Source organism: Triturus cristatus, chromosome 7 (assembly GCF_964204655.1).
Source record: "Triturus cristatus chromosome 7, aTriCri1.1, whole genome shotgun sequence".
Classification (NCBI taxonomy): domain Eukaryota; kingdom Metazoa; phylum Chordata; class Amphibia; order Caudata; family Salamandridae; genus Triturus; species Triturus cristatus.
In genome coordinates this window covers 1,175,109,485-1,175,132,849 of record NC_140590.1, presented here as the reverse complement: position 1 = coordinate 1,175,132,849, position 23,365 = coordinate 1,175,109,485, and the positions used below count along the sequence as shown (strand labels likewise).

General features: G+C 45.8%; 1 protein-coding gene across 3 annotated transcripts in view; it reads left to right on the top strand.

Moving 5' to 3' along the window:
• LOC146811368 (uncharacterized) overlaps positions 1–23,365 on the top strand; it is a 155,339-nt gene that overhangs the window by 22,470 nt on the left and 109,504 nt on the right. For all 3 annotated transcript variants that reach the window (XM_085618485.1, XM_085618484.1, XM_085618483.1), the window contains exon 3: positions 20,495–21,634. In XM_085618485.1, coding sequence (XP_085474611.1) covers positions 20,495–21,634 — 1,140 coding nt within the window. The remainder of the gene's footprint in view (positions 1–20,494; positions 21,635–23,365) is intronic.

The following is a 23,365-nucleotide window of genomic DNA, read 5'->3' as shown; positions in this document are numbered from 1 at the left end:
GCTCTTGCAAAGAAGTCACTGAGTCGAAACAGGACACAGTCTGGGTAGTTCGCCAGAATTGGAATTCGGCTGGTTCACATTCTGTGCCAGGACTGAGACTAGTGTCTCCACAAATGTGCTGAGTGCCTTGAGGCTTGATCAGAAACCTGAGGATACCAGGGCTGCTCTAAACCACCACTAGCAAACATATTGACCACATTGTATGGCTGAATGACACAGAAAAATTGGACTTGGTTGAAGTGGCGTACAAGAGCGCCGGGAGCCCTAGTACACGCAAAGGTAATGGGCCATCATCCCCACCTTTTAAGTAGTAAGGCCAACCATAATAGGGGTACCCCTAATATCCCGGGCCCCGGTGTCACTGCACCTGCTGCACCATTGATAGTATAGCCTTGGCTGCTTCATATTGGCAAGAGTCTGTGCAGCCAGCCTGGACTATGGGAGAGCAGCAGCAGGAGGGAGTCTGCTGCCAAACCCCTTGGTGCCATACACAACCCTTTTAAATCCAACCACAAGGCCCTCTGTAGGGATGTTTCCCTTTCCTTGGTCTGAGTGGAGTAATGTTTGGGCATCTACTGGCCTGGGAATCCGTTCAGCGTGACAGATACATATACTTTATGGACCGCCTCCATGCAAACCCAGGCACCCACAGGTACAGGCAGAGAAGGGCCACTTTCAGAGTTGGTGGCCGGAGACTGGAAAAACAGGCGGGCAGATCCAGACCCGGAAACTGCGGACAGGCAGGATCTACAAAGAATGTACCACTCATCCGATGGAAGATGAAAAATCATTTTTTCTTGTGCTGTAGCAGATATGAAGCAAAAGGAAGGTACTCTTTCGGTGAGTTTGAAAAGAAAATCGAAGACTCTCACAATTGAAATTGTGAACTGAAGTTACAGACCTGTGAAGTGGTAGAAAACCGCAGAGTACTTAGCTGTGTGTAAGAAGATAAGGCACCCAGTAGGCCAGCACACGAAGGAAGGCTTGTTACTGCCCAGACCACTAAGCCTTTAAAGAACATACAGCATAAACAACAAGGACGCTCTATTCTTTCTCCCTACGTACATCTTGTCGTTTGAATAAAGGAAGTATTGTGCTGTGATGTGAAGGGCTTTATATAAAGCAAGACATGCTGATTAGCCATTTCTTCTGCCCACTCATGGGCAGAAGAAAGTGGAAGCGAATACGCGGGTCAAGATGGGCAATCTAGAGGAGCTCAGAAATGGATTCAGACACAGAGGTACGCTGGTTTGCAGGCTTACCCTGAGGGTTTCATTTTTCAGATCTCACCTTCTAACCGTGGACTTGTGGAGACTGTGGCCACACACATAAGATCTGTGGTTGTCATGAAATAATGCAAAACCATATCAAGGCCTGCAAATTTAACGATTGGCCCCTAAAAGTTAGCCTTGGCTATCTGTATCATAAATATTGAATCGGGGGGGGTCCCCTAGGAGCAAGGTTTCCCCCCTTCAGAGTCTTCCAGGGAACTGCTTTATTCCCCTTGGTGGGAGCCTAGACCTCATCATGCATGTTTCAGGCCATACGTCAGACTGGTGGCTGTGCTACCATGCACTCCTGTAAAGTCTTTGCGTGCCTCTTATCACTCGCAAATACCCCCTCTGACTGCATTTTCATTGCCCCAGTATTAGTAACAGTGCTATATCGATTATTTCACCTTTGCCACTTGTACAAACATCTTGCTTGGCGATTTCAACATCTCTGGAGTCCCAAACACCAAGATGTTGAAGAAAATCCTACTTGGACACATCAACACTATGGACATCACCAAACACATGACTGACCCAACTCACAGGAATGGCCTAATTTTGGACTTCATCCCTTCATCTTTCCTTTCCCGGCAATACTCTACACCAGTATGTCTTTCTTGGTTAGGCAATCACACCATCCTTCTCACAATATAACCGACCGAACATCAACCAACCATGAAGCACAGTTCTCATGCTCGTTCAAGAACCATCAACCAACCAAAACGCACAGTTCTCATGCTCATTTGAGAACCATCAACCAACGTGGACGCACAGTTCTCATGCTCATTTGAGAACCATCAACCAACCTGGACGTACAGTTCTCATGCTCATTCAAGAACCATCAACCAACCAGGATGCACAGTTCTCATGCCCATTCGAGAACCATCATCCAACCAGGATGCACAGTTCTCATGCTCATTCGAGAACTATCAACCAACGTGGACGCACAGTTCTCATGCTCATTCGAGAACCATCAGCCAACCAGGATGCACAGTTCTCATGCTCATTCGAGAATCATCAACCAACCAGGAAGCACGATTCTCATGCTCATTCGAGAACCATCATCCAACCTGGACGTACAGTTCTCATGCTCATTCAAGAACCATCAACCAACCAGGACGCACAGTTCTCATGCCCATTCGAGAACCATCATCCAACGTGGAAGCACAGTTCTCATGCTCATTTGAGAACCATCAACCAACCAGGATGCACAGTTCTCATGCTCATTCGAGAATCATCAACCAACCAGGAAGCACGATTCTCATGCTCATTCGAGAACCATCATCCAACCAGGACGCACATTTCTCATGCCCATTCGAGAACCTCAACCAACCAGGATGCACAGTTCTCATGATCATTCGAGCACCGCTTCTTAGATCCTCTCGCCCAAGATCTCACCACTAAGGTTTGGTTTAGTTAAGTTTATAAAGCAAAACAATGGCAGGAAACCCAGTATAAAGATGCAGAGCAATATAAAACAACAGCACAAAAAACACAGAATAGCTCTTAAGACATAAAACCTTAAACAAATTACCCCTGCACCATTCACAACTGGCATAAGCACTTAGCTGAAGACACTATAAAGGAAACTGCATAAAAGGACGCCCTGCAGTAATACACACCATCTGAACCCTGGTACACCCGAGTACTGAATATAAGCAATAGTCATCTGTAGCCGGGAGAAATACTGGTAAATGATACAGTGAGGCAGAGATTGCATGTCACTACAAACCTCTTCATATCACACATACACAATTAGTCATGTCTGTCAAAGCCAGCTATTACCAAACCACAATTGCTTAGGAAAGCAACAAAAGTAATACCTTCTTCAAAGCCACAAAACCGTCTGTGAATGCTCTTTCCTAGACCCACCTGTTTTGCTTTCCTTTGATACAGCGACTGCTTTGCAAGATGGTTTCTTGTCTCCTAATGCAGGTAGATATGGCTCCTGAGCATGCGTAGTGCCAAACTTCCCCGTATCGCATATTTTGGGGTTAGGTCGTAGTTTGTTCTCCATTCGCTGTGGAATTTACTGTCTGCTCCTTGGCAGTGGATTCAGAATTCCCCATACCCTGTGGATCAGAGACACAGAATTATATTTTGAGAAACCACCCTCATACAACAAGCTAGGAAAAAGCTGCAAGTTGTTTTGGTTGGGTTAGCAACATAAACTACAACCAGAATCTATTTTCCAACTGTACACCAGGTGCAGGGTTGGATTGGGATGCAAAATAGGCCCAGGCACCCTAAAAAAGAGTGGCCCATATTTACAGATTGTACCTTTTCGCAAAACACTGCTTCAGTGTTTAAAGTAGGATGAAAAGATGGGAGAGGGTTGTCTAAAAGAGGCATGTTTTCTTAACCTCACTGAGATTTAAAAAAAATTGTAAATGTTGCCGGGACTCTTTGTGCACGGATTAGTTCACAGTGGTGACCCTCACCTGAATATAAGTGAGGCCACTTCAGCTCAGGCCTCCTGCCCCTGTTCAATCTGTGCTCATTAATGGGCCGGGTCAGCGAGAGACTGGGAATTACACCCCGCCCCCTTGGTAAAAGGGAGGTAATAGAGGCCCATTTGCCTCTGGTAAGGCTACTCAGCCCCCCACTGGGCCACTGGCGGCATCTGAACAGCACAGGCCCAGCCCAAATCGGCAGCCACGCTGGCCAAAAAAGTGGCCCACAGATGCAAATCCGACACCGGCCCATTGCCCGAGTGCCCGCATTACCAATTCAACCCTGACTAGTGTTGTTTTAACCCACACATCTTGTCTCTGTAAGATAAACAACCGGGAACAAGAGAGCGACCCTTGAAACAATTATATACAATAACATGGGTGGCACACCTGTGATGTGCTTCCCATGTTATATAAAAGAAAATCCATACGTTGCATGGAGGAGATTGCAACTTGCAGGAGAAAGATGCGCGGCTGCCCTGAAGGTATTTGATAGTGATGATACATGGTATGGCAGTCTGTGGCAATGTCACTTGGTTAAGGTGCTTAACAAACGTTTGACAGTGTCACCTGTGGTTCTAGGTATGACCGGCCTATGTATAGGAATTGAATTTGAAGACGTGGTGTCCTGGGGGTCATTGGAAAGTAAGGCAACTAATTCTGCTGATGCCAAGTTTACTCTAAATGTGTGTGCACAGGTATGAGTGGGGGTGGAGCTGTTGAGGGACTGTTTGATTATTGAAATGGGTTTGGCATCAAGGCTGCATTTAAAGCTATTCTGAATACACTTGTAAAACTCAATAAAGACTATATACAATTTTATTTTTTAAACCCTGGAGGAGAAAGAATGGCTCCAGCAATCTAGTCTGTAGCCTGCGTGTACCCTAAGGCAAACACCTCTTCATGGCCATTGAAAGCCGCACCACTTCCTGTGTACAACAAAATCCTTAACCATTGGCCGTTTTCCAACCACTCCTCACCAGTTGAAGTCCTGTTGGCTAGACAGGTCTTGTGATTCATTTCCCACCAAGTAAGTGAGATATCTCACAACATCCAAAGCAAACCGCATTAATAGGCAAAGGGTTGATCTATGGCAACTCATGCTTGGGCTTGTTGAGGCCTGGAAAAGACAGCGTGTCAGAACCTCTGCTACAAACTTGTTGCGTAGCACAACACTGTGTGCCTGAGGCGCGCCACAAAGTCCATGTACTCACATACCCTAAATCATCTCTCACAACCCTGCACCACATGCAGCACCTCCAACAGCAACCTCATAGTCACTTCACAAACACAGATTCAACAAAATGCGACATCCCTTTTCACCATCCGCATCTCCATCACTCCTCCCATTTGCCACTGTACACACCCACATTGCAGCCACTTCCACAGTTTACTCCAATATTCTGAGGTCTTGAAAAGCTGTACCCAATGAAGACGACTTCTCCCCTTCTTTTACCTTGTAGTCAATCCTACCTGTGGATGTGTGGATGTTTATTTTCACTTATAAAAACCTAGAGTTAAAGTAGCGTTAGGTGTGGAATTGATATACAAACTAACATTTAAAAACCCTGAACAACCACTGAAATTCACCAGCTTACAGTTTAGCCAACTAACCATAATGTGCTGCTGACATGAACTGCTTATGACCTCACATATTACATCACTCATGACATGTTAAATGACATTGATGACAGTCCTCGTGCAACCAGACATTCTTTCCATCCACCATGTAAAGTGAGTTTTACGGAGTAGATTGTCAACTCCTGTCGGGAAGAGAGTGACATGGTAATCCCTGTTAATGTTTGGTAAGGATCTTGTCGCATGAGGCAGTATCAGTACAAAGGCTCAGGAGAACCAAAGTTAGAGTGATGTAGGTTTGTTAAGTTGCTAAATGGTGGAGGGGTAGGAAAGGGGTCTTCCATGGTACAATTTAGGGCAGGCTGTTTTGGACATTGGTAGATCAGGACTGAGCGCCTGATGGTCAGTTGGAAGGATAAAAGGGAGGGGCCAGCATGTTGCTATGGTACCGGTTATGTTTTCTGTTTTTGTAAAGCGCACTATTACCAGCTAGAGTATCCTGGCGCTGAGCAGGTGTGTGTGTCTAACCCTGCCTAGAGTGCAATGGTTAATTGAAAATTCAGGTCTTCAGCTTCTTGTGGAATTCAGAAAGAGTGGAGGAAGCTCTTATATGGAGTGGAAGGTCATTCCCTTTATGAACGATGTAATAGAATGCCTGTTTTTCTGATTTGGTACTATGTATGTGTGGGAAGTGTGCGAGTAGGAGTCCTCTGGAGGAATCTGGGTGGCTGGTGAAGGAGATGTGACAGTTCAGGTAGGTGGGGCCTAAGTTGTGTAGTGTCTTGAATATGTGTAGGAGGAGTTTGTAATGAGTGTTTGTGTATCTGGAGCCAGTATGGTTGCTGAGGGGTATACAACCTTTACAACGCAACTTTTACAACGCACTACACTTACAACGCATTTTTTACAACGCAACATCCACTACAACGCATTCCATTACATCGCAGGACACTACAACGCATTTTTAAAAACTACCTTTACAACGCATTCCATTACATCGCATACTACCTTTACAACGCATACCATTACAACGCATAATATTACATTAAAACCCCTACACTATCCAACACTTACCCTACTGTTGCACCCCCTGGAGTTAGAATAGTAATTTTTACCCCTATACTATCCAACACTTACCCTACTGTTGCACCCCCTGGAGTTAGAATAGTAATTTTTACCCCCATACTATCCAACACTTACCCTACTGTTGCACCCCCTGGAGTTAGAATAGTAATTTTTACCCCTATACTATCCAACACTTACCCTACTGTTGCACCCCCTGGAGTTAGAATAGTAATTTTTACCCCTATACTATCCAACACTTACCCTACTGTTGCACCCCCTGGAGTTAGAATAGTAATTTTTACCCCTATACTATCCAACACTTACCCTACTGTTGCACCCCCTGGAGTTAGAATAGTAATTTTTACCCCTATACTATCCAACACTTACCCTACTGTTGCACCCCCTGGAGTTAGAATAGTAATTTTTATCCCTATACTATCCAACACTTACCCTACTGTTGCACCCCCTGGAGTTAGAATAGTAATTTTTACCCCTAAACTATCCAACACTTACCCTACTGTTGCACCCCCTGGAGTTAGAATAGTAATTTTAACCCCTATACTATCCAACACTTGCCCTACTGTTGCACCCCCTGGAGTTAGAATAGTAATTGTTACCCCTATACTATCCAACACTTACCCTACTGTTGCACCCCCTGGAGTAAGAATAGTAATTTTTACCCCTATACTATCCAACACTTACCCTACTGTTGCACCCCCTGGAGTAAGAATAGTAATTTTTACCCCTATATTATCCAACAATTACTCTACTCTTGCATCCCCTGGAGTAAGATTAGTAATTTTTACCCCTATACTATCCAATACTTACCTTAAATGCAATGTAATATTATGCGTTGTAATGGTATGCGTTGTAAAGGTAGTATGCGATGTAATGGAATGCGTTGTAAAGGTAGTTTTTAAAAATGCGCTGTAGTGTCCTGCGATGTAATGGAATGTGTTGTAGTGGATGTTGCGTTGTAAAAAATGCGTTGTAAGTGCATGCGTTGTAAAAGTGTGCGTTGTAACGACATACATCCTGCTGAGGTGCAGTATTTTGTGAGTTCTGTGTGGGAGGTTGAAATCAGTCTGGCTGCCGAGTTCTGGATGGTTTGTACTTTTCTCGAGAGTTGCTTGGTGATCCCGGATTCCCATAGTCTGCTTTGCTTGTGACTACGGAGTGAATGACTTTTTCTGGTGTTGCCTGGGAGCCATTTGAAAATGTTCCTCAGCATCTTCAAGGTGTGAAAACAGGATGGAGTGATGTTATTGACTTGTGCGGTCATGTCCACTTTTCTGCCAATGATGATTCTGAGGTTCCTAGCTTGGGTGCTGGGCGTGGGTCTGAGTTTGGCTGGCCACCAGTTGGAGTCCCATGATGATTTGTACTTGCCAAAGACAACTGCTTCTGTCTTGTTGGTGTTGAGCTTTAGACAGTTGGCTTTCATCTAGTTAGCGAATTCGGTCATGCAAGCTGTGAATTTGTGTCTTGTGCTGGGGGGTCTTGTCCGAGAGGGAGAGTATGAGTTGTGTGTTGTTGGTGTAGCAGAGGATGTTGACATTGTGTGCACGGATGACGTTGGCCAGGGGGATCATTGATGAGGGTGAGGCTTTACTATGAATCTTGAAGCACTCCACAGATGAGTGTGCGGGTTTCTGAGGAGTAATGTGCCAGGTTGACAGTTTGTGTTCTAGCCATTAAGAAGGAGCAGATCCAGCGGGGATTGGTCTTTGGATTCTAATCTCGTGCAGGTGCCTGATGAGTATCGCATGTGAGACGGTGCCAAATGCTGCAGAGAGGTCCAGGAGAATGAAGGCAGCCATGTCTCCTCTGTCAAGGGTCATGCGGATGCTGTCTGTGGTGGTGACTGTGCTTGGGCCTGAATCTGGAGTGTGTGGCATCGATGAGCCGGTGGTGGCTTGGGTAGTTGGTGAGGCTTTGGATCATTAGATTCTCTAAGACCTTGTCCGGGTATGGTAGGAGAAAGATGGGCCTATAGTTGGAGAGTGTGGCTGGATCTGCTCATGGTTTCTTCAACAGGGGCGGGCCGGTGGCATGTTTCCAGTTGAACTCGAATGTCCCTGAGTCGATGGAGGTGTTGAGGATGGTGATCGGTAGTAGTCCTTTGTTGAAGGCATGGTGGGGAGAAGGGTCAGATGGGCCCGAGTGGATAGTCTAAATAGTAACGGCAGTTTCATCCATGGTGCGGCAGGACCAGAAGCGAAAGACTGAACTTTGGAAACATTGTGCAAAAAGGAGAGGGGCTAGGGGAGGGAGGAGTTAGAACCAACGTGATTGGGTCAATGTGTTTAGAATGTGTGGGATGTTACTGTTAACTTTATTAGTGTAGTGTAAGGTGAAAGTTGGGCGGGGATGCAAAGTGTGAGCTTAATCTGCCTCAGCATAACTACTTGTGTACAAATTCGTAAGCATTCCCTTGGGGGGTTTTGCCCGGTCTTTAATGGTCAGCCATGTGAGATCATCTGAACCAGTAGAGCCTAGAATGATGGATGTAGTCAAAAGCGCCTCTTTCTACAGTCTGTGCAACACTATCTGTGTTGACTCACCGCTGCTCAGTCCTTTTACCTGAGGAACGGAGTAGTTAATGCTGCCAGTGGGGCTGGGAACACGCAGGTAGTGCATTACATTGTAGTTTTATTTACATAGTGCTTGGTATCCTTGATCAGGCTTTGCAGTGCTTTATCAAAGGATACCTGGTGTGAGAAGAGGATGTGGCCTAAAGGCTAGATCGGTCCACCTGGACGCTGGGGAACTGGGAGACTCGGCAGGGACGTTCACCATCCTGTGATTCTGGGCAAATCACTTAATCTTCCTGTGCCTAGCAAAAAAGGAATGTGTCTTTGTGTAAGCAACTGGAACTAATGTGAAGTGCTCTGATCCCTTCGGGTTGAGATCTCGCTAAATAACCCTCCCTGTCCCTCTCCCAAAACAAGAATTTGCAATGCACTAGGTCTCCCATTTACGCAAGTTTAAGCTATTGGCATTGTAAATGACACTGCCTTTTATTTATGTTTTAAAAACAAAAACAAAAATAAAAGGCATTGTTATTTGCAATGTCAATAGCTCAAACTCTCGTAAATGTGAGACCTATTGCATTGCAAATGCTTGTTTAGTGCGGTTTACAATTGTAGTTAGTACAAACGGACGGGGACACAGGAAGACACACACACACCACACACAGACCTCGTGTGTGCACACACACTCTAAAGGACGCAGAAGCCGTCGGCTGTGACCACAGCATAAAACCATCAGGTGATGCCCATGGAAGTGCACACAAGCGGCGTAGAGGTGCAGGTAATGCCCTGAGCTCGGCACAGCCTGAGTGCAGATCTCCTCAGCGTCAGCGGTTTGCACAACTCCACTGCTGCAAGGGCTGTGTACGTGGGGGCAGCGCCCCTCCTGAAGCCCTTGTGCTGTGACCAAGGAGGGGAGAGCAGAGACTGTCTTTAGCGGACCCGCTGGTCTAGACCCGCGTGCAGGAGATGTTTGCGGATGCTGCAGCAGCCGTCATCAGCTGTGTGCACACAACCGAAGGATGCGTGGACTCCGCACACAGTGCTCGTGCTGTGCACAAGGAGAGGAGAGGAGAGCAGGGACTGTCTTCGGCGGTACCCGCTCCTCTAGACCCGTGTGCAGGAGATGTTCGTGGATGATGCAACAGCTGTCATCGGCTGTGTGCACACAACCAAAGGGTGCGTGGGCTCCGGACTCTGCCCACAGTTCGAGGCTCTCGTTCCTGAAATACTAGATTTGCCTTCGCCAGACAGTGATTCCGCGTCCCTGATGAGGCCCTAATCCGTTGAGAAGCTAGTCCAAGGCTCAGCGGCCAGCAAAGAGTTTTATCAACTCTGGCAGAAACCAAGAGGGCAGAACAGAAGCCTGAACAATGCGCGTGCATGAGGAAGGAGGCTAGGCCTCAGTGCACAGTCCACATGGATGGTCACGACAAGGGACTAATCAGGCTGAAAATCACCAGCACACACGTACACAGGCAGCAAATACTCCTTAAAATGAGCTCTTGAAGAGTTCTCGTGAGATCACAGCTACAGATTCTCTCAGATTCTCCTAGCGCCAGGATGCCACCAGTGGCTGACGGAGCGCTTTATAAAACCCATATTCATTCAGAGTACGATCATGTCATTTCACAACACTGTGACGCATTTCACAGCTTGCCCAAATCTAAGATGGGGAGACCCTCAAACAATGTAAAGAACTAGACCAATCTCTTATCTCAACATCAGCAGCGAGTCTATTTTTGCATCGCACTTTCACTTTAAGTGAAAGCGCGATGCAAAAATAAACACGCGGCTGATGTTGAGATAAGAAATTGACTCACGACAGCCGTGAAGCAGACGAGCCAGTCCAGATGGTCCGGACGAAAGGGAGAAAGGGCAGGGGCCAAAAAGCATCATTTTCAATGGGAAGCCAGTGTTTAGCATAAATGCTGACACGACCCAATGAAAATTATGGGCGGAGCTTCTAGTCCCCTTCTGAAATCTCCTCTCTCACAATATGTCTCGCGAGCGACCAGCGCATGTGCGCTGCAACGCTAGGTGAGACCTAAAAATAGAAGGGGCCTCCTTGCTGTAGTCTAGATTTCAAGTCCAGAGGGGACACCACTCTGGCGCTCAAAATCTCTCATATCGTATACACCCTACACCACACACAACCTCCCACACACTGAACACAACGCACACACTAAAGTGCACATCATAGCACAGCCCCACACTCTAAACCACACAACTCTCCCACACGCTGAAAAACGCACACATAAACAGCACAAGTGCACCAGCCTCACACTAAATTGCACACAAACTCCCACACGCTGAACCACAACACACATCAAACTCTCCATAAGCACAGCAGTCATACACTAATCCTTATATAAACTCACGCACACTGGACCCCAAAAACTCAACCAGCCACACACGCCGAACCACACGCACAAGACAAACTCACAGCGTCCACCAACTCCAAACCACGCACATATGTATAGACACCAAACCACACAAAAGACATACGCACATGAATGTACACAAAAGAAGCACGGAGGCAACCACACCCATACTCACACAGGCGCGCATACCGATAAACACACATACCCAGACAAGGTACACAGATAAAGGCTCACACACCACATTTGCGTTCACACGCCAACATCATCACCCAGTAGACACATGCATGCGTACAGAAACAGAAAGATGGAAACACACAGATCCAGATGCACATTTACACACAGAAGTACATGGGTGATGTCTGAATAGGAGAGACGCCCCCTTCATCCTCTGTACATTTGTTAGACTGCTTCTCTCGCTCTTAGATTTTTGTCACGTTCTCTATTACACGCACACCTACAAACGCGAATTCCTCACCCTATCTTTTTTTAACCCACACACAAACTCGATCACCCCTCCCCCTCTCTTACACACACTCACGCACACGCACACACACACACACACTGCTTGCCTCACTCCTCGCTTGTCAGTTTCTCCTCTGTTTTCCCTCGCTATTCCCCCGTGCTATCCGGTTCTCCCTCCCAATGCACATGCCCCCCTCCCTCTGCTCAGGGCCTTTCCATATCAGCTTCTGTGTAAATATCAGACTCCAGGAAGCTACTGTCCTTGGATGTGGGAGTGAAGGTAGCAGAACTCTCATTGGTGTGAATCCACCTCCCCTGCCTGGTCATTGTCTGCCTACAGTTGACAGGTTGTGTGATCTTGGCCTTATGACAGCATTCCAGTGCGTGACCCCCCTGTTGTTGATAGCTTGGTTGTATATTGCATCAGAGAGGAGGCCGGGCAGTGTTGGAACACGTTATGCTCCGTTCTGAGAGGGTTTATGCCTGGGCACAAGCACTCCCTTGTTAGAAAGATGTCCCTGATAAGACTTGAGCAGAGGCCGTGACGTCATGGTTCGGTGCCCCTGAGAGGCTGCCAGTAGCAGGGTGGAGTGAATTCCTGTTAAGCTGATGCCTCTGAGTCGAAGGGCTGGGGTGGAGACGGTAATCTAATCGGAGAATAGTGCGAGAGCTGAGTAAACCACATGTTGTGTTGTTTCCTTTGAAAGGCCGGTTGGGCTGGAGCAAGGACAGTTCCTTGCGTGACTACTAGTGTCTGCAGAGGCATTGGCCTGCACAATTTCCCTCTTTCCCTATAGGGCGATGGTCACTGGAGTCTGGCAAAGCAATAGGAAGTGCACCTCCTTCCGCTTATCACATACAGATGAACGCGCAGCTCTCGCTGAAAGTCAAGGGCGGTGCTTCGCGCAGGCCAGGGAACCCTGCCAAAGATCACACGGCTCGGAGGAGCCGCCCAAGAGCAGCCGCAAACCTGCCGGGTGAGCCGAGCAGGTCTAGGGGGCGCGTTACAGGCGCTGAGCAGGCCTCACCCCGCACCTGGTGAGGCCTGGAGCCTGGGAGAGCACAGGAAGCCTCTCCCCGACTCTCAGGCGCAGAGTTTTGGGCAGGGCAAGTTCTGCGAGTGCTGCCAAAACCATTAAATCTGAAACAAGCCATAAGAGAGAACGTTACCTCACCTCCTCCAGGCCAGTCTACCCTTCTGCCAGCTTCTGGTGCGTATGCGTCCCCTCGCGCGCCACTTCGTGTTCCTAATTCATGCGCAAGAACTGTGGCCCTCTCGCACATCGACAATCATCATATAGGCACGTGGCACCCTCAAACACTTCCATCCATGACCATGACACTTCCACAGGGTAGTGTGAGAACCGTCGGAAGACGCGCTTCAAAGCCTCGGCAGGAGTTCGAAGTGTTGTATAAATGCAGCTTTAATACAATACAACATTTATTTATTTAGTAAAACTGTGGCGCACACGCCTCCCCAGATGCCAGGTCAGAACACAGTTTACCATTTAGCGGGTAAACCAATAACATGCCTTAATATCTTGTGTATTGGACAATATGGCACCTTCAACACCCCAAATCTGTCCAGGTACTAAGCCTGGAGTACTTTCTGCTTTGAGACTTGCAGGCCTTAAGAAATAACGAAAAAAAGCGAAGCATGTGTCAGAATTGACTCAAAGCGTCACTCCTGGCATGGAGCCCCCTGGCAGCAATGGCTGCCCGTCTTTATCCTCTTCCGCGCACTTGTGCAGGCGGCGACTGGTTTTGCTTGCGAGGTTGCCCAATGCCCATGGTTGTTCTGTGAGCCCCTCTCCCCTGGATAGTCCCTCCCACCCCAAACTGGCTCTGAATGGTTTGTCTTTTGGGGGTGTTTGCCTTCTGTGTCCCGGTGTCTGCACCCACCTCATGGCTGCGCTCTCATTGGCATGGAGGTTCCTGGGTGCCCTATTCATTTTTCAGATGGCACCCTGCCGTGTCCGATACTCCTTCGCATTCTGGTCTAATAAGCCCACACGGGATGCAGTCACAGGCTGCACACCCCGGCATGCAAAGTGCTGTTGGCTAAAAAGCAAGTCTTTCTGAAAGTGTAAGACATGCTATGGGTCCACTTGGCAGCCCCCCCCACCCCTGTGATCTCCAAGTTACCCATCACCCGTTCTCCCATGACGACCTTTGGATGGCCACTCTGAAAATGGGGGGCACACCCTCTTCCCCAGTCCCTCCTCTCCACTCTGGTCTAATTCTGCGTGATTTTGGTATGTGGGTGATGTATGGGAGGAGATGGGGCTGACTGGAGGGGAGCAAGGTTAGATCTGATTTACACTGTGTTCGTTAATCACAACCATGTCCCCTCAGAATCTCCAGGACACTTCAGCATTGCTGCCAAGTTATCCAAGGTCATATGTGACACTTATCGCCACATATGGCTTTTTAGCCAACAGTCTCATTGCATTCTGGAACTTGTAGTTTCCATTTTTGAATTGTATGTAAGCTCACATTGTCAGCAAACACAACAATGTTGGCTGAACAGTTGAGAGTAATTGAAGGTGTCACACACAGTGTGAGGCTGAATGCCAGCTATGGTCCACTAGGAATGGCTGAAGTGTAGATGACAACAGACCTACCCAACCACAACCCAGTTAGAATCCATTTAAAAAATGAATATCAGCAAAACAGAAGGTTTTCTTAGGAGCCTACTGCCGGTGCTCCTGAATGCTGGGTTTGCTGAACACCAACCTTGCCTAGTCTTGTTTCCACCCCATGCCTCTTTCTTCCACCACCCTACACTTCCTGTCTCTTTCTCTCACTCTTGAAGGCTCTGCTTCATCCCTTATTTCTTGCTTTTCCACTGTCTTCCTATATATATTACTTCATTTTTTCTCACTGTAATTCCTCACTTGTTTGCTCTGCTTCAAAATGGATGGTGATGAATAAGTCCTGCTCCACAAAAATGAGTAGGATTGCCCTCCACCTGCACTGCCGGCACAATGTCAGCACTGCACAGTGTCTGAGAAGAAAACTGACTCTTTTGTGCACTTGGAAAACTGGAACCTGCCCTCTACGATCTGGTTGATGGTTCTTGTTGTGCAGCATGAGAGGTAAAGAGAAAACTCCTTTCACAATATCTACATTTCAAAATATCTAAACCAATGAGTAAGAACTCAGATCGACAGCTAAATTCACGTTATTTTTTTTTTTTCAAATTCTGAAACAGATTATTGTACACCATTCTAAGCATTATGGTGTAGAAGCCAAATCTCTAAAACCAATTTACCCTATATAACAGAAAGAAAACAACTAACTCAATCACCGCAACATATGTTATCAGAAGACAAAAATGCACATTGGATTGCATCAAAATTTCATGCAAACACACCAACAACCTTGAGTGTCCCCCACAACCTTAAAGTGGAAATCCTAACCTAAGCAAGTTTCAGTAAAGATGGGTATAGGTGTCAGCCGTTAGAGCCTTCCAAAGAAGTAACTCCAATCAGAGTCATGTAGCATGAAGCCACAGAACCAAATATGAGGCCTGTACCTCCGGGTGTCCTAAAGCAAAAGTGTCAGCTGTCCCTAACTACTTTACAACATAAGCAATCACTGAATTAAGGCACACCCCACAGTGCTGCAAGTATTTTCCATTATTCCAGCATCCTCCTGCTTCCTTTCTCCTCCTACATGTTCACATGCTGAGATATTTTGTACGTCCTTGGTGCCATCTTCTCCCACGAGAACTCGTCCCCCATCTGTTATCACATTTCTTCTTCTCAGGCCTCGCTATCTACTTGGAACAATTACTCTTTCTCTCAACTAATGAAGCCTTGTCCACCTGCAGTGGGAACACAAGATGCATGCTACATTCCACAGTGCCAGCAAAATGCGAATTCAAACATTTAACACATTTAACTGGAAAATACATTGAAAATGCACTTCAGGCCTATGGTCAGGCTAAATTACCAACGCACAGGTTACAATATGTACACCCTTCTACAAGCAAATAAGGCATACTTTCAGCATATACTTCAACAATTATAAATGTCAATCCTTGAAACAATAGCAGTATGAGCAAAATGTTTAACAAAATTAGCAAACTTATTTAGTTTGTTATCCCTCAACAAAGTGTTAATGCACACTTTTCTCAGTTACATCTCTAAAGTACACAAGATTTGCGTTAATCATGAGGATACTTAAACATCTTGTATTCCTCTTTCTTCTTTTCATACATTAGTCGCACAAATTATATGTGCGTGCAGACTACCGTGATTATAACGCACTCCTACTGTCAATACAAAAGAGGAGCCCAAACTACTCTCCCCCAGCACCTTGGATCAGTAACAAGACGTCAGCACATTGATGTGGCTTGACGAATGATGCTTTCAATGTGACACCCATGATTTAACTCTTCCACTGGACTGGGTAGCGTTAGGCCTCTGAAGAAGAGATTAAAACACAGCTTGTCTGTCCAAGATGACCCTGTCCTTCTTTGGTTGTTTCACTCTTGGGGTTCATCTTCTGCGTTCCTTCAGAGTTCAAGCAAGAGCTGAGTGTAGTCAGCACCCGTACAGCACCTCAGAGCCCTGGCGCCTACAGTCACCCATCACCGAGGGTGGGATACATGAGTGTCGAAGAGGGACATGGTCTGCCTCGGACTGACTCCACCAGCAACCTTAGTGGTCTGTGAGAGCGCTGCTGGTATCCTGTCCCAGCCTAAGGAGCTATTGATAATCTGTGGTATAATACAAGAGCCTGCAATCCCTGTATTAAAGCTTGTCTCTAACTTCTTAATACAGGCCATTTGTGACGCACCTAGAGGCCAGTAATAAAGAAATGATGTAGCTGTTTAACTGTAATAACTTATCAGAGTTAAGTTCTGACTCCACAGTGCCTGCTGCCAGAGACAGTGGCTGAGGGCAAAAGGCAGGACATGAAGCTTAATTAAATGGACACTTTAAAATAAGAAAACAAAACATGTCTTTTTTTTTACTCCTGCTCTGTTTTTCTACACAATCTGTGCTAAGCAGAAAGGATATATTTATGGCAACATGCTTATTTTTGAACACTATATGGAATTATAGAACTAATAAAATCTCTCTGCATGCTTCTACACATCCTGATACACAAATATATTATTTGTATTAAACTAATGGTAATATCTTTTTTACATCAAATCTATTAACTGCTTTTTGATGTTTTCAATTTTATACTACAGATTTTCCCTAAATATGTTTATGTTTGCAAACATCCTATCTCTCATGAAAAATGCACACACTAAGGATTCAAGCAGTTTGTAGGAAGGATGATGTTGTAACTGTGCATTATAAGGAATAAAGTCCCCCCTGCTATACATTTTAAGGATATTGCAAGTCACCTCGGAGGTCCTTGACCTTATAAAGGAACTGTGCCTCCCGTGTGACTTGCACTATCCTTAGAATGTACGGCAGTGGGTACTTTATTCTTTATATATCTCAGACCAAGATTTTCCATAGGCATCCAGGTCCAAAAAGACTGAACTATACCCAGGGATTCTCCTTCTATTTTTATATGAAACCATGTTGTTTAGAACATTACTCAAGTTGTTTTTAAATGTTCTGTTGAAGCCCAAAGTCTATCAAAGTGATTGAAGTTGTTAAAGATGTGTCGAATAAAGTTAAGAGGCAGAGTAAATTGTGACAATCCCTGATAGCGAGGAGGACGGATTTAGTGTACGTTTCGTTGGTCATTTTCCAAAGGGTGTGTAGTTAGTTATTTTCCCCACCCCATGACCAAACGTGTTAAGCCTCTGCCCCTCCTAGCTGTGTACCAAACTATGCTGTTAATCCTCCTTGTCTCTCAGTGTCAAAGACATTAAGACAGCATTCTTTGACCTGCTTCTAAGTGGTGACATCCCATGAGGTGTGTGAAATCGCCTGCGACAAGCGTGTGACACTGGATCTTAGCCAAATACCTGAAGCCACACCAAAGCAAGAGGATCTTGGATCACCCGGGTGGTTTATAAGGATTAAATCTCATTAACCAAATGCAAATTTGCATTGGCCTTAGAGTCACAAATAAAAAAACACAAACATGCTTAGGTCTACAGCTTCAAACAAACAAACGTGAACTTAAGATATGACTTTTCAAATGGTAACTGCTCTGATTTTGCTTTGCTAGACTCCATTTTAAAGCGCCAATAAAAGCTTCTAGGGTTAAAGCTCCCTTTACAAATAATCAAATTACTAACTTGGTTTCAGAATCTTTGGGAACTGGGATCAGGCTCTATAAGCCCCCAGGAAGAGTTTGATTGGTCCCAGAATGAACTGTCAGAAAAAGACTCAACAGACAGTCTCTCTGCTCCATTTAGTGGCAGGAAGTGATTGCAGAGCTCGGTGCTGCAGATCCCAACATGTCCCAAGCTATCCCCAGCTGGTGAACTAAGAGATGGGAGTTTTAAGGAGAATGTGTGGCTTTGGAACCTGGCCACCTCAGTCGTGATTCCCCCCCTGTGGTGACAGACGGCACAGCGCCTTCTCTGATTGGCTATCCCATGCTATTGATCACATAAGCAAGCCCTTTAATCTCCTCATGCAACCCCTTGACAATTTTAGGATTGGGGGTGGGTTGGGGTCAGAGAGAGAGAGATCCCTGTTTCTGTCCCTATTAACCTCCATGTTAATGGGGGCAGCTGTAGCCAGATTCCCAGTTACTCTGTGGTCATTCTAATTCTTATAATTCTCATAATTACTTTTGGTGCCTTCAAATGTTTGCAACAGACAACAAATTCATGGAAGGAATAGTTGAACTAATTCCAGAAACTGGTGATCGTTCGGGGATGCATCCATGTCCACTGATTTTTATTTTTATTTCCACTATCCCTCTAAACACAGAGGCCAGCCATATGCAAATCCGTCTTGGTCCTGACCCAGTAGGAAATATCTAGCCCAAACTGCTATTGAAGGCCATCTCCAGAAAGGCACGCAAGCAACCTAAACCAGTTCGGGCTTGCTTCGGCCTCACCAGTGACGTATAGCTTGAGTTCTATGACATTGTGAGCACAGGATCCACCTTGGCGTATACCGTCGCAATGGGACGTTTTCTGCAACAAGCAATAAACTGATGGAAAAAATGTATGAAAAACGTCAGCCACTAGCCATCCCTCCATGCTGTGTACCACTTTGTGTTTTGCCCACTTTGACACTCTTGCCAAAGATCAGTCATATGCAAATCAGTCTTCATGTTGCTCCAATAGGAACAGTCCTGTCTGAACCACCAGGCAGGATCCTTCCTGGTAGAAACATCAGCAACCACACAAAATGAGGAACTGAGGTGTGGCCTGAGTAATCAACAGTGTATTCCACCAATCACCTTTTTGTTTTCCTAATTTAGCACTCTAAGTGGAACGGGTATACCCAGATAGGGGTCCTGTGATCCATGTGCCATCGGACACAAGCTGTACCTCCCCGATGAGACTTAATTAGGCCCAATGCGGCCTGGGGTTGCTCGTGTTCCCATCTGGAAGTGACCTGTCTGGTAGTTTGAGCTGGACTGTTCCCTTTAGAGCAGGACCAACATTGATTTCCATGTAGCTGGTCTCTGTTTAGAGTGCAATAGTGGGCAAACCTGATGGACTGGAATGCACCCCAAGTAGTTATCAGGGGCTGAGGATAATTCAAGCATTCCAATGCACCTTTTTGTTTTTCTCACTTTCTTCAAACATTAGCAAGAAGTCCGCTGGAGGGACATAAATCAATGAGTTAAAAATATAACCAGACTCATAAAGCGGTGCTTGGCCTTCTAGAAACCTAGACAGTAGGTGTCCCGAGTTTCCATGTGTGCTTCTCCGGACGTTCTTCCTCAGTACCGATACACATATGAGGCTTCAGTGCTCCTATGTACATATGTTTCCTCAATACTTCTGTACACATGCGCAAGGTCTACTCACTGTTTCATATACAGCGTCTACTCAGTGCTCCAAATTAGGGTCTAATTCAGTTTTACTGTGCTCCTATAGAGGGGAACACATCAGTGATCCAGTACATAGCAAGTGCATAAGGCCCCCTAGTCCTTGACATGCATACAGTGTTTACTCTTTTTGTTTGTGCACATATGAGGTAGGGATGTGCGCAAATATTTTTGCTCAATCGTAATCTTGCATAAAACCCAATGATTATGCTATGCCTGTGACACATAATTTCAGTTTTTATTATGTTTACACGGATAAAATAGCTTTTGCTCGCAAGACACTTGGTTCGAGTAGAAAATGTGTTGCGTAAACTGTAGAAATAGATGTGCGCCACGGCTGAATGCACTGTACGAACAAAAGTCAATGATTGGATGTAAAAAACTTTATTGGCAATACATTAAGTTGGTATATTGTTGGTATATTGTGCCTTTTGTTTGCAAGTGGATATACGTGAGGTACAGTTTTGTATCCAACAGATAATAAGCATAAAACCCATAATTCTCATGTGTTAAGCGCAGAAAAAAATCAAATTTTTTAACCTACGTCTAAAATGGGATCTCCACACTCTTCATCTAGACGCAGCCAGTAAGTTTGCTTATATGAATACTCATCCATGCTTCTGTACTATATTGTCATTTCTCCGATACATGCACACAGGGTCACCTGGGGGCTCCAATACATGTTTAAGTCCCCTCCCTGCTTGCTACAGATATGAGTACAAGTCTTTCGTTCTAGTTCTCATGCTATTATGCAGTCTTTCTAGCCATACTCTTATTTGTAGTATAACATTGTCTCTTGTCTTTACTTGCAGCAACTCCTACGTTTGAAAGATCTGATTCCTCTTCGGACAAGTCGTCTCATCCTCTCTACAAACCTCATAGAAAGAGTGGCAAGTCGCATGGTGGGTCCACCCCGACAAGCAAGCACCTGCCCTCCTTGTCCAGCCCCTCGACACCCACAGAGAGCCTCCCCAGTCCAGTTCTAGACCGCATCAGCAAGAAACTCTCTAAATTTAGTCATTCACCCCCTGGATCAGTTTCGAAGCATGGCCAGGGCTTGGCAGCAAAATCTGCCTTTTGTTCTACACCGGTGTCTTCAGGTTCATTCTCCAGAGAGGATAAGGGGCCTAAGGATGCAAAGGCGGGTGTGCGTACAGCGAGCCAGAAGGAGTCGCACGGAGAGGGCCTGCTCGGGTTCCAGAGCCCGAATGGTGACGGGCAATGCAAGACTCCCCAGAAGGTCGGCCAAAACTTTGAGGAAAGAGGTGCTGCTACTGGTGATCCCTCAAATATGAGAACAGGAAGGAACCCCAAAGCTGGGCTCACTGGCCTGTCTTCAGAGTCGCAGACGGGGAGCTCTGCTGAGCTTTCCTCCAGCAGCGGGGTCTATGCCTCTCCCGGTGAAGATGAATCTACAGATGATTACTCAAGCAGTAGCTGGAACTCTGCTCTGGCCAACCAGGACTTTATGAAGCTCTATTGGCCCAACCAAGTGGACAGAGAGGACGATCCCTTCCAGCGGGCCTCAGAGAATCTAAAGGAAGTATCAACTGAGGTCTCTAACCTGCATATGGACCTCCTCGGGTTACTTTCACGAGTAGACTCTGGCAAAAGGACAATCCAACCAGGCAGGGGAAGCCCAGATCTTTCCTCTGCCTTACGGATGCAGGGGAAGGCTGGCCGAGAGGCTACCTTGGAGGCGTTGGTAGTGGAGTCTCAGGGTGGACTGCTTGTGATGGCTCAAAGCTGGGAGTCCCAGCTAGTGGGTATTCTACAGAAAGTAACCTCCAGCCTTAATGACTTGGAGATGCTGAAAGGTCAGAACATGTCTTTGATCAGGGACAGTGTCATGTCAAGGAGCAAAGAGAATCCTACTCTTCGGCCAGCAGCCAACAGACAGGGTGGTGACACTGTGGATGCGAATGTGGCTAACACACTTCAGGCGCCCGAAGGTAAGTCTGCAGAATCTGTGGGGAAGTTTAGGGGGTAGTTTTGTGCATTAAAAAAAAATGTTTTATATAGCACAAACTCGACCTGAAGATATCCGGTATCAGAGCTCTTTACATGAGCACCCGTTTTGTTACAGATGGTCACATTCGGGCATTGGTCCACACGACACATTTTGGGAAGAGCTAATTATTCCATGGTATGGTTTTTGTGTCATTGGATCACTTGTTGTAAAGCACTCGGCCTACAGTCAGTCACCTTCAGTCACCTTCAGTCCCTTTTCCTATGCCCAGCAAACCCTGGTGGAACTGACCAGATTGATGACACAAAGCTTTTTTTTGTGTGTAGGTTTTTATTTCCACTTTATATCAGTGGTTACATACAGTATCACAGGTCAGCATAGTGACAGAATGGTTCATAACAATATACATTCAGCACCGAACAGGGTCTCTACCCACCCAGAACCCCGCATCCCTGTCCCATCCACAGTACAACATAGTGAATCAACAATTAAGCTAGATTTTGGAAACAGAGCCCATCCCGACTTCCTCGTCCCGATCACCTATGACCACTAATCCCCCCTCCCTCCATGCATGGGCCCAACCTCCCGCCCAGTTTAGTTCAAGGAGGACAAGTATCTGGGGGGTCCATCAGCTCAGTAAGCATTACAGCCCATGCCCGCAAATCATCCTCCATTTTATTGTCCCTACGGGTTTTCTGCGTATCCACATTCCACATTTGCCCATTCAGCCATCTCTTTCAGCCACTCAGCGAACATGGGAGCTCTCGGGGACAACCATCGTATAGCGAACCGTCGCTTGGCCAATGTGAGCCCCAACATCAAAAACTTACTATATCATTTATTTTTCTTTTGACACAAGGCTTCGTCTGGTCTTTTCTCACCAATAGCTCTTCACAAAGAAGCACACTAAAAATGTAGAATAAAAAACAGGTTGCTTTAACAAGTAAAATTAAAATTACAGAGTGATTCTGTACATCTGTGTAATATTTAAAGAGTCTGGGAGGGTTGAAACAGATCCTTAGATCCTATTACCTTATCACGAAGCAATCCTTAGTGAGGTTTGAATAGCCTTTACATCAAAACGCGAGGAAAGAGTACAAAATACAAGTGTTTGTCAGACGCTTTGTTGAAGTGCCCCCTTTAATAGAGCATCAGCATGTACTCAGTTACTACGCTTTAGGTGTTACAAAAATAAAATGCTAAATTGTTACCACCAAATGTTATCATCCACCCTTAATATTTATCCCAGCTTCTCTTTCTCTATAGAAATGTTAATTTCTTTAATATAGTTTTGGGGTTTATTGTGACCTCACATTAAGGTCCAAAAAAGGCAAACAGAATCACATTTTAGTCGCGTTATCTCAATTTACATTGTCCTTATTACTACTAGTGACCCCATGGTGCTCTTGTAGGTAGTTGGTACAATATCGAGAAGCCCCATAAAATAGTGACTTTATTCCATAATACTATATTGCAGGCTTTGAGTAAGTCTTCTGGGGGAGAAAAAATAACATTAAGATAATTTGGCAGAAACCCAACTTTGGGCCGTATATACGATCGCAAAATTTTGCGAGCTCCTAATTGCGAGTTTTTTTACTTGCAATTAGGAAGTCACAATATTCATGAGGCAGGTCACAATTCGCATCCCATTGGGGATGTCCAAAATCACAAGGATGTTGGCTGCTGGGATCAGCAGACCACCACGTCTGTGATT